At 46.8% G+C, this 12,500-nt stretch overlaps 1 protein-coding gene across 1 annotated transcript in view; it reads right to left on the bottom strand.

The window, feature by feature from the left end:
* Positions 1 to 11,382: 11,382 nt before the first annotated feature.
* The window catches only part of zgc:162707 (UPF0524 protein C3orf70 homolog B), a 23,859-nt gene continuing 22,741 nt past the window's right edge, over positions 11,383 to 12,500 (bottom strand). Inside the window, exons 2-3 of the mRNA XM_062534956.1 lie at positions 11,918 to 12,245; positions 11,383 to 11,680 (exon numbers count right to left, since the gene is read on the bottom strand). Coding sequence (XP_062390940.1) covers positions 11,383 to 11,680; positions 11,918 to 12,245 — 626 coding nt within the window. The remainder of the gene's footprint in view (positions 11,681 to 11,917; positions 12,246 to 12,500) is intronic.

The following is a 12,500-nucleotide window of genomic DNA, read 5'->3' on the forward strand; positions in this document are numbered from 1 at the left end:
GAGAGAGTGGGTTTCTGTTTTTGTGTGTCAATGTGTGTGTGTTTGTGTGTGTCTGTGTGTGTGTGTGTGTGTGTGTATCTGCCAGGCTAAATACCATAGTCCTGCCTTAATCTGAGCACACACTAGAATACAATGTTCCCTCAGACTGGCAGATAGGGGAACTAAAGCTTGCCTAATAGCTTTAGCGGCTCTTCTGCTGGTAATACCAGACAGTTCTCAGTGGGCAACAAACCCAATGAAATCTTGTTGGAGAATTTCTCATCAGGCACTAATAATGCCGTTCATCCCTGTTATTGCTTGTTTCTGAAATAGTGTGAGTGTTCAGTTGCTTTCAAAATGACTCACTCTGTTTTCGCTGTGAATGTGGTTGTTTTTGAAATTACAGAGCACGGTTTGTTCTAGAATGTCCAAGAAAATGGAACAAATTCTTCTCTCACTGATAGCCTGGCATTCTATTTCCCCCAGTAGCAAGGCGTTGTGTGATGGGGGCTCATCATTTCAGTTTGTCTGGCCAGAGGCAGCATATGAGGCTCTTTACCCTCATACATTTCCATGACAACAAAAACAGTCTTTCAGGAACAAAAGAAAGAAAGAAAGAAAGAGTCTGTTATTATTATTATTATTACCACCCCGGTAACAAGTCTACTTAAAGGCTGAAACTGATAGTAGCAATAAAACCGGTCTCCCACAAGGTTCCTTAAAGAACATTTCATCACAGTATTCTAATTTTTTCAAAGGAAGAGAGGAAATAAGCTCAGGGTGGAACTAGGAGTTTTAAGACAGTACTCACTTCAAACAGATACTCTTCTGTAGCATGTGCCATCTCATGGTCAAGGTCAAATTGGGGTCATATTGCACTCCCTGAAGGCTCAAGATGCGGCGTGATGATTATGTTCTGAGGTTTCAACATAGACTTAAGACAAGGCACTCACATAAACTCAAACAGAGGATGTTCTATGTGAAAAAAAATATGAAAAAGAACCATTTAGTCTGAATGAAATCTACAAGTGGAACTTACACTGAAAGAAGGCAGTTTCTATTTCCAGTTCTGTAAATGGATGAGTCATGCTTGTCTGTGTCACATGAAGGGACGATTTTAGATAATATGACACTGTCAAATTAACACCTTTTTATTTGTTGGGCCTTTATTCATAGGACAGTGAAGAGTGAGACAGGAAGTAAGTGGGAGAGAGAGATGGGGTGGGAGGGATCAGGAAAAGACCGCATGTCACACTTGAACCTGGGTCACCGTGGGCTCTTGGACCTGTACATGTTGCGCCATAGTGCCCCCAAGATGTGCCATAGCGCCCCCTAGCACCTCAAGTTAACACCTTTTTTTTTTTTTTAAGATATTTTTTTTAGCTTTTATGCCTTTAATCAGACAGGACAGTGAAAGGTGACAGGAAACGAGTGGGAGAGAGAGTAGGGTGGGATCCGGAAAGGACCACGGGGCGGGAATCGAACCCGGGTCGCCGGCGTGCGGTGCAGGTGCCCCAGCCAGTCGCGCCACGACTGGGGCCAAAGTTAACACCTTTTTTGCAGGTCAGTGAAGACATTACTCTGATGATGATGGATGGACTCCTAGCCAGACAGTTGGCTAAAATAAGAACAACAGAGCAGAAACAAGCACACAGAAGTCCCTTTCCCACATGAGCGAGACATCCGGATGTCAAACGGATATCAAACGGGTGGCTGTATGTGGGAACGCAAAACTCGGGTATTTTCTTACCCGGAACTCACCCTACTAGCCCCCTAGTACTACTTCTAGATGTTACCCGGGTGCGCTTAGGTGGGAACGCAGCCGGCACAGTTCTGGGTAGAGATGGGGGGCGTACCGATGACGTATAGAAATGCGCCCTTGCAGCCTGCTTGCAGCCGCTTGCAGCGCGAGGCAGAAAGTACAAATTGCCATGGTAACGATAAACATTGCCCTACGAGTATGAACACAGACGAGAACACCAGAGTACAGAAAACAGTGACATTTTGTTGTGTACCTACAATAAAAATTTAAACTGCACTCAGGTTGTTGTGTTTGTTGCGGGACAGGCAGGATTATCCTTGCAAACGTGAATAGCTTGAAGTGTTGTCGATTAGCTTGCAACTAGCTGTTTATTACAGTGGTTAGCAATTAACAGCTAATAGTTAACGTCGCTGTTATTTAGCATTGTTGCTTTTTGTAGGAGTTGGGAAGGAGCCTCAGACCTCAGGTGTGTCATTATTTTTTTTATTAATTTGGTGTGTTGGATGTTTATACCAGAGAGGGTTGAAGTAGAGCTCTGTTTATACTGTGGCTCTGGCGTTAGCTATTTTTCCCTCTATGCTAGCTCCCGCTGACTAGCGAGCTAACTACTTGTTGTTTCATGATGTTTTGGATCATGTAAGTTGCATCATCCAGGCAGCACAGCACAACAACGCATTTATTTAGCGTCATCTCCCTCCCCCTGCAAGTGCTGACATTGCCCCACCCCTCGCGGCTCCTACTCGGGTCTAGTGTGAACACAATTACCCGTATCTCACTCGGACATAAAGCTCATGTGGGAAACGTCCATGTCGTGCCTCACCCGGGTAAATATGTCCGGGTAACTTCTAGAAGTTATGTGGGAAAGGGACTAGAGACTCTCTCATAGCTTTCCAATAGACAGATGACTCTAACCTAGGCTATTAGGAATATAAAGCACACAGAGACTCTCTCATAACCTTCCAATAGATAGATGACTCTAACCTATTAGGAATATAAAGCAGGGCAGGGAGAGGGTAAAATCTCTTAAAACTCTGAGAGGCATTCATGGGCCAGGAACAGATATACTGTATGTGTAGAAAAAAAACGCCAATGAATATTTCACAGGCGTTCTAAGTGGCGAATAGCGTGCGGGTGACAGAGCTCCTCAGAGACACATCGTCGGCAGTAAGAGGCCAGTGGGAGCAGTGGACTGTGAGATTGTTTATCAGACACACACACACACACACACACACACCCCTGCCCTGTAAAATGGAGTCCACTCTCTCCGGTGGAGAGGCACATTAGGCTCTTAAATTGGAAGAATAAATGGCTCTTTTGAAAATCAGAAAAGCCGTCGCAGAGTTTTATTCTTCTGATTATGACTGCCTGTGTGTGTGTGTGTGTGTGTGTGTTAGAGAGAGAGAGAATGTGTGAGTATGAGTGTGTGTGTGTGTGTGTGTGTTAGAGAGAGAGAGAATGTGTGAGTATGAGTGAGTGAGTGAGTGTGTGTGTGTGTGTGTGTGTGTGTGTGTGTGTGCGCGCGTGTGTGTATGAGTGTGTGAGAGTGAGTGAGAGTGTCTAGGTCTCTGTGTTCATGTCCTTATGTATGTGCATATAATTACTGAAGTTTGTGTGTGAGAGTGTATATGTGTGTGTGTAGACTTCTCAAGTCCATGAGTGTTTCTCTCTCTCACACACACACACACACACACACAGTGCGCGGGGAGCCTCGTTCGCTGCTGGTTTCAGCTGATTCATGCTCGCCGCTCAAATGCTCATTCCAGTGTGAGCTCACGTCGTAAAATATTCATCCCCTCTGCCAGGAAGTGATGCGGGCACGGCGAGGACACTTCCAAGCGGGCGAGAGAGAGAGAGAGAGAGAGAGAGAGAGAGAGAGCTCCGCGCTGCACTCACAGGGGAGAGTGATGCCGCTGACGGGTTACAGCGGCGGGGGTGACGGGCGATGACTTTTAACTTCTCACGGACGCACTGTGAAGTGCTCTCTCTCTCTCTCTCTCACTCTTGCTATCTCTCTCGCTCTCTCTCTCTCTCTCCCTCTCTCGCTCTCTCTACATGTCGAGGGCTGTGACTGACATTTTAATGTGGGCCGCTTGTGCGAGACGTGAGATGCGGAGGAGCTCTGAGAGAGCTGAGAGAAGTGTCTGAGGAAAAGACACAAAACGAGAGATAGGGAAAGAGAGAGAGAGAGAGGGAGAGAGAGAGATCACTGCTATCTTAGACTGCTTAGACATTAACACCTAGAGAGACCCTATAAGATATCTCATTAGACTCCATAAATGAGCAGTTTTAACTTTAAGGCTGATTTTTAGGACTTTCTAGCACTGCTCCAACACTCCCTGAGGACATTGTACTTCATTAAATGTGCAGGATGGAGAGGACACATTGAAAGGCCCTCTCTGGTAGCTACTGCTTTAGAAGCTATAAAAAAGTATTTAGAGACGCGGTTGGACTCTGCTCCCCTGTCATAGAGCTGCTTTTGCCTCACAGATCTGATAAGTGGACAGCAGGGATAAAATGGAACCCATTACAAGTCTGGAGAGACTCTCTCAGACTCTCTCAGACTCACAGGTCAGCTCAATGAGTTTTACAGGGTAGCTTTGGCAGAGGTCTGCACTCACGGTGTGCTCATCTAGCTTAGTTATGGACTAAACTATGGATGTATTTTTCCCAATTGTGTCCTTATAAAGGCTTTTCAACTCTTCCCTTGGCGTCGTTACAACCTGGAGTGCCTGGAGTCTTGCCTTGTTGCAGAGCGTCTCCATTGAGTCTCTATGGTATACAAAACACTAGCATCAGCTGCGTGTTTAGCTTCTGTGTGTTCTTCTCTGCGGTGTGTCTATTTCAGTCTATTTGTTCCCATTCGCCGTGTACTGTTTACATTATTTATAATCAGCAAAAATGTCTGTTTGTAGCAGTAAATGTAATGCAGAAAGAACACGGCAAGAATCCCAAAAGTAGACGCGAGTAAACCCGCTCCAGCACGGCTCGAGTTAGCATACGGCGTTTTAGCCAGGCATGAGCAGACGCTGAATATTCATGTGCGGAGCTAAGCCGTTCCATAACACTCGACTGGCAACCAAGATGCCACTGGGCGTTGGTGACACTTGCCAAGACACACACTGAAATCCCCCAATAATCCAAAGTCAAATACCTCAGTGGACACTGGCCTAATCAAATGCACTGGCTCGTAGTGCTGTCCCCTGTCGGTATCCTCGATCTGTCCTCTGCTCGGAGTGGAAAGGTGGCTTTGTTGGAGGGAGATATGAGTCGACCAGAGGCACCTGTCATAGGACACTGGCTGTGGGGGGAGGGGGGGGGGGGGGCTGTTCATTGCAGGCGGTAAACATTTACTCAAGCGCCCGCCATCCTAATAAGCTCCACGTGAAACGTATCCAAACGCACCAGCCAGAGGAGAAGGAGGCCACTAGTGTGAACTAGTTTGGGCTTTTTTTCCTCTCACAATGGCACGTGACTGTCACAGATGGGCTCCGGAACACAGACCTCCTCTGGTGGGCTGGTGCTTGAGCTGAGCTGTGCCTTCACAGTCTCTCACGTCTCAAGATGGCCAGTTGAGCCTACCTTACATTTGACAGACTTTGACAAGATTTGGGACAGATTCTTGAAAGATTGTAGTCTTTTGAGAAAAGCTTGAATGAGGGGCATTAGTTAAAAGACTGCAATCTTTCAAGAATCTTTCCCAAATCTTGTCAAAGTCTGTCAGTGTAAGGTAGGCTTTAGATGCATGAAAGTGTTTTAGCTGTTATGGGGAGAGGGTAATTGTGTTAGGGATATGTATATAATTGTACCCTTCCCAATCTATCTATCTATCTATCTATTTATCTATCTATCTTTCTTATAACTAGGCACACACTCACACATGAACACACACACAGACACACTGAACACTGAAATTTAGTTTTGCAAGGTCATATACTGTATGTAGAGAAGCATAGTACCAAGTGATTCTGAATGTGACCTTCACATCAACAAAAAGGCACTTAGAATCATATACATTCTTACTGCAAACCATTGACATTATATTCATTTGCATGTTTGCACGAAATTGGTGGATTAGGTAGGATATTCATTTTCCTGGGCGACCTGATAAGAGATATAAGCTAAATCTGAGTGTGAGATGCAAGTGAGATTTGAATGGGATCATGAATGGTACCATATTATCAGTATTTTCCATTACCTGGGAAGGGAGCCAATTTTCTGAAGTTTGGGAATTATCTGTATTGGTTTTCCCTGAGGGATTTCATCCCAATCCCACCGCTTTTCCATGAGCTGACCCTTTTAGGTTTGCGTTAGGCTGCAGTCTTCCTTGTCCGTCGTACAGAGATGGGATGTACAACCAGACGGATGTCTATTTTTAAACGCCCTTCACTTACATTTGCTATGCCACTTCCGATTCGCTGCTTCTCTTTTTTTTTTTTTTTTTTCCCCATTTACAGGCGTTCTCCTCCATGTCCTCTCTCTCTCTTCACTCTCTTTTCTCCACGTCTCTGTCTGCTCTTTTTTTCTTTTCTTTTCTTTATCTCCTCTGTGTTTGCGCTCTCTCTCTCTCTCTCTCGCCCCCTTTCTCAAATTCAAATGTTCTATTGTTATGGCAGGGATGGGCTGGTGCTAAAGCGGCATGTTCCTTGGTAAGTGGTGAAATACCCAGACATATAGAGAGGGCATTATGAATAAATGAGAAGCCCTGGCGCTCACCCATTATTTGCCCTCCTCAGCTGTCCTGCCATCGCTCATGTTTTCCTCTTTCTTTCTTCCTTCCTTCCTTTTCTTTCACTCGTTCATTCATTCATTCTGTCACTCCTTCATTCATTTATTCTTTCTTTTTTGTTTCTTAGCTCACTCGGTCTCTGGTTCTGTCGTTGTGCCTGTCTGACAACCCCCCATCTCTCTTTCACACACACACACACACACACACACACACACACACACAGTCCTCTGTTTCCCTGTGAAGGTTCATTAGTCTTTTCCTCCCGTCAGATTGTTAAGATTGTGGGTCCTGTGAAAAGGTCTATATAGAAAAAAAAACGTGTGCTACAGAAGTGAAAGAAAAGACAAAAGCGAAATCATCAAAGGCTGCATTTGCAGTTCAGTTCGTTTTGCAACGACCGACCGACCGAACGGCCTCATTGAAGGAGACGGAACAGGAATTGTGCTGATGCCCCACAAGTCTCAGATCTCCAGGAGGTATAACCTTCACAAACTCCGAGAACGCCCCCTTCAGCACTTCCACATTCCCTCTCAGAAATACAAACTGGGTGATGATGATGATGATGATGATGATGATGATGACAGGAAAAAAACGGAGATTGTGTTACCGATCGTCTCTAACGGAGCACTTAACATTTCAATAAACAAACCAAGCTCAGCAGTCTTTAGCCCTTGTCAAATACAACATAGATCTTGTAAAATACAACTTTTTAGATGATGGTGTGTCTTAGTAGCCTGACATGCCAGACCCACATCAAGATGTGGGGTCTAGGAACTCACCATATACTGTAGGCAGGGCTCAATTGAAGGGGTGGGATCACGGTTGTCTTTCAAATTAGCCCTCCACGCAATAGGATAGTGCAACAACCAATAATCTTATTTTCAAGTAGGATGGGGTATTCACGAATTTCACGTTTAATGGTTGTAACTTATGGTCACAGGTCAGTCGTCATTATGTTAAGCCTGTCTACCGACTACGATTTGATTGGCCCAATATAAGTTTAATTTTCCCAGCTCGCAAGCCAGCGGAGAGTTGCTAGACTACCCTGGCAGCAAAATACAACCGCTAGGGTGTAGTCTAGATTTCTAGGCTAGTGTCTTAGTGTTTTATGTCACAATAAAATCGAACAATATTCAGGACCTGATTAGCCTGGGTGTTCCCATGCTGCCTTACGCGCAATTCACGCTACTCAGGCAGTCTGGAAACAACCGCCCTAATTTTTGCCTGAGATACTGTCGGAGATCAATCACAGAACAGGGGGAAAAAGCAAGACGTTGGTGAGCTATGCACAGACGCATCTGATAGACATCCGTGGCGCCCAACGAATGGATCTGGGCATTTTTTTCAAACACCAGAAAATGCCAGACCATCGTCTCATTTGAGAAGTGGTAGGCGCTAGCCAGGCTAGGGCTTGATTGCATTCACTCAAATAACAGACACGAGCCAAAATCAGCATTTGGAAGTGTGTTTATACCAAAGTAAGAGAAATGAGCAAAGACTATAGATCTTAAAAAACTGGGAGACTTGAGAACACTGTGCTGAGACAGGACTGTACATTTCCACTTGTACTCCAGCTTGATGCTTTAATCTCTTCAACAACCTGCAACCACCCGTACAAACACAACGTTTACACAAACAGAAGAACACCAACCGGCTTAGACTTACAGTATTACGTATAGGCAGCGTGCACCAAACATACAGTGTATGTGATTCTGCTACAAACTGTTAGGCTCATCATATTACAGTATGCTGATCATTTGGGACATGCTGATTTGAATAATATTGCAAGTCTACGGAAAGAGTGTCAGTTCTTTTCCTATCTCTACATTCTACCACAAACCTTCATCACACACACACACACACACACACACACACACACACACACACACACACACACACACACACACACACACACACACACACACACACACACACACACACACACACACACACACACACACACACACACACACACACACACACACACACACACACACACACACACACAAACACACACACTGACCACCCATGAGACATCCCTGCTCTCTGGCTCTATACACTCTAAAAAGTAAAGGTGCTTAAAATGCTTCTTTAAATCTCTGGATGGTTCCGTGGAGAGACACAACTCTGTGTTGAACCATCACATCAGGCAAACTGTTGCCTCAATGGTTCTTTGAAGCATTGAAAAAGGTTCTTGTATTTCATCGTTCAGAAGAACCGGTATTGGCCCCGTTATTTCTTAGAGTGTATTAGACAAACAGCTCAGCTGTTTTTGGCATGAGACCTACTGCATGTCTAAGTACTGCATTACTGTAATCAACATGAGGGGACAGGATGCAGGCTTCGGCACACTTCCTGTGTGGTGTGGTGTGGTGCGGTGGGGTGCGGTGCGTTGGGTAATATCTGCCTGGCTGGCTCTGCATGTACCGCAGGCCAATAGGAACCGGACTGCATGGAAACTGTTGCTGCTGTTGCACCCAACCTGTTCTGTTCTGCTGTGTTCTGAATGTCATACTGCGTCTAGGTGCCAGAGATACAGTAAATGCCATGAGCAGCCGCTAAATACCCTGATCTCAGACCTGCTACTGTACACACTGTGTTACATTTCCTGTGAATTCTGCGCCAGATCATAGCCATGTTTGTGCATTTCACCAGCATCCCTCGCCAGTGTGGGCCTCTCTCTAGAGAAGCAGGCGGGGACGAGGGGGTGTGTGTGTGTGTGTGTGTGTGTGTATGAGAGTGTGTGTGTGTGTGTGTGTGTATGAGTGTATGTGTGTGTGTGTGTGTGTGTGTGTATATGTGTGTAAAGTATGTGTGTGTGTATGTGTGTGTGTGTGTGTGTGTGTCCGTGTCCGTGTGGGGGGTGCAGCTGATGGAGTCTGCGTGGCGGTGGTGGCGGGGGGAAGCGAGGGAGGGAGAGGAGTGGGGCTGATGTAGCCGCCGTGGCTGTGCTGGTGGAGCGCTGCTGGGCCCCTGCCCCTAATGGCCGCTGATGAGGGGTGATGACAGGAACTCTTGGGCGAGCCGTGACCCTCCTGTTCCCTGCCTGCAGCTGACGGCACCTAATGCTGCGCTCCTGCATAATTTACAGCGCCGCCGCACAGAGATGATGACAGCACCTGCCGGCCTGCCCACAATGCAATGCAACGCAATGCAATCTCCGCCCAACCTTTGCTCCTCAGGTCTGCTGTGTCTACTAGCTAGCTCGTCTTATACTGTATCTCGCTCTTCCTGTTCCCTCTTTTCTCTCTATCTCTCCTTCTCTAATTCTCATGTCCTCTCTCCTCTTCCTCTTTCTCTGCTTCTCTGTTGTTCAGTTGTACTTAGCAAGTTAAAATATACATTACATAGACTCCGACTCATGGTTGATATCACGGTTGAAGTCAGCCTCTCTGAATGAATGGACAGTGAACTGTTTTCCAAAGTGTTTTTATCAAAAAGACAACTCTTCGTCTAGCAGCCTGACTAACACCTGACTCTGGCTTGGTTCAGGTTGAGTTTTGGCTGAGTTCTGGTCTTAATTCTGTCCCAGGACCAGGATCAGATCCGTTTCGGAGACAGACAGCTGTCATTAAAGGTGCAGTCCGCAATTATAACCCCACACACTAAAAGACATTGACACGCAATCGCTAATTGAATTAGCACAGTATTAAAGATGAGGTGACTGTGTCTAATCACCATGTTTTGTCATATTCAATGAATTTGCACCAAACAGTCCTCTAGCTGTCCCTTCACTATTTAAAAGGCAGGTGCTTGTCTACAGTCGTAGTTCTTTAAATGGGAAACAAATAAATTGACTTGGACACAGCTTTAAACATTCTCAGCCAATTAATGCAGGAGCATGGAAGCCAAGGATGTTGTTTGATATTGGCTGTTGAACTCATATATCTTTTGCCAAACCAAAGGTGAATCGCAGACTCCACCTTTAAGGAAAGTGTACAGAAGAGACAGCTTAGTGCTAACATTTGGTCTTTTGCTGTGATCCTCTTAGCGTGCAAAACAAGTGACTGGTGATTCGCGATTTTGTGTGCATGTGATAGTGTCTGTGTGTGTGCGTATGTGTGAGAGTGTTTCATCGGGCTCTTGTATAAAAAGGGAACACCATGCTCATCGTCGTCCTCTACCATCTGACAAGCCATGCATGAGATCCGAAGACTCAGGGAGGAGGGAGGCTGACAAACTCTGGACCACATGTGTGCCAGATCAGGCCCAAATGAGGACCTGATCGGTAGCTAGCTGCGGCTATGCTACGCTAACAGTGCTCTTTGGTCATCCGTGTCCAATTGAATGTGAGCAGACAAGTGCACTGCAAATGGAGGTTCGCTGCTTGCGTTGTTCTCCCACAAGAACATCGGGGCAAACAGCAAGATGGAAAACAACGGAGAGAGGAAAAGACAGAGGCAGTGCACTCTTTAGAAAAAAGCTCTCTCTTGCTTGTTCTCTCTTTGAGGAAGCTTTTAAGGAAACTTTTTAGGTTCCTACTTAAAAATTGTCTCAGGAAAGGGGCTGGAAAGAAGCTTTTTGGAACCATTTTGGCTTTCAGCTTTGGAGCAGTTTGAAGCATTAAGAAAAAAAATCCCTTTTCCAAAGCACAGAACGCCTTTCAACCAGTAAAAGATGCTTGGCATGGAAGCGTTCTGTGTAGAAGAGAAGAATGGTGAGATCCATTGAACTGAGGAGAGTTGTGTGTGTGTGTGTGTGTGTGTGTGTGTGTGTGTGTGTGACAGAGTGAGTCTTTACCACTTTGACATTTTAAATCACCAACAGTGGCAGGTTTAAAAAACAATTCAGAATAGCTAACAAATGTCCATTCCCAGTTAGCAATGAGTGACCAGCAAACCACACACCTGCTGCTATCTCCACATAGAACCTGGGAACTCTGGGAATTTTGGGAATTCTGGGAACGCGGCCTGTGTCAGACGGTGGTTTCGATGTTCTCGATGATCTCCACCAGGGACTTGGAAGGGGAGAGGAGCGAGCACTCGTCCTGGTCCCAGCTGGCCGGACTGGACTTCCCGTCTGAGCTCAGCTCATCTTCCTCTCCCACCTCCGCCCCCCGACGTCCCAAGCCCTCCTCCTCTTCCTCCTCTTCTTCCTCGCACGAGTCCTCCTCGCACGACTCCAGGAAGTTCCCCCCGATCGCGTTGATCCCAGAGTCCTCGGAGCTGGAAGGGGAGGAGCAGTGGTCCATTTTGGGGCCCTTGGCTTTCTCCATTGGGCCGTTGGAGCTCTGTGGAGGCGGGACCACCTCCTGAGCGTTCTGATAGGTCGAGCTTGGCGCCTGAGCGTTCTGATAGGTCGAGCTTGGCGCCTGAGCGTTCTGATAGGTCAAGCTTGGTGCCTGAGCGTTCTGATAGGTCAAGCTTGGCGCCTGAGCGTTCTGATAGGTCGAGCTTGGCGCCTGAGGCTGTGGCTGAGAGGCGGGTGGAGTCGGCGGTCGGGGGTGGGGTTGGGGATGTTGGTGTTGGTGTTGGTGCTGGTGTGGGTGAGGGTGGGGTGTGGGCGGGGCCACAGGCATCATGGGAGGCGGCCTCTGCACGTAGCACATCTTGCCGTTGATGCGCTTGACCACATAGTCGTCGATGAAGAGGTCGGAGATGACGCAGTAGCGCGGCGACTCGGGGCAGGGCGGCGGCAGGAACCAGGGGGCGAGGCGGAGGAAGCGCTCGGTCAGGGAGATGGAGAGGTCGATGGTGTCCGCGGGCTCGGACGGAGCCGGAGGCACAGCGGTGCTGGGGAGCAGGCCCACCCTCGTCATCGGCTGGTACACGTATTTACCTGCACGCACACACACACACACACACACACATACACACACACACACGCACACACACACACAAAACACACAGACACACACACACACACACAAAACACAAACACAGAGAGTCAGGATTAAACTTGCATGCAAAAATGTTATTCAGAATCAGAGAATCCGAGTAGGATTAATATATTCTTATCTATGCTCAGCAACATGCCACATATATTTACGAGCAAGCTTTTCACAGACAGATATTAGTACCGCTAAACATACTA

The sequence above is a fragment of the Sardina pilchardus genome, chromosome 4 (assembly GCF_963854185.1).
Source record: "Sardina pilchardus chromosome 4, fSarPil1.1, whole genome shotgun sequence".
Taxonomy (NCBI): Eukaryota; Metazoa; Chordata; class Actinopteri; order Clupeiformes; family Clupeidae; genus Sardina; species Sardina pilchardus.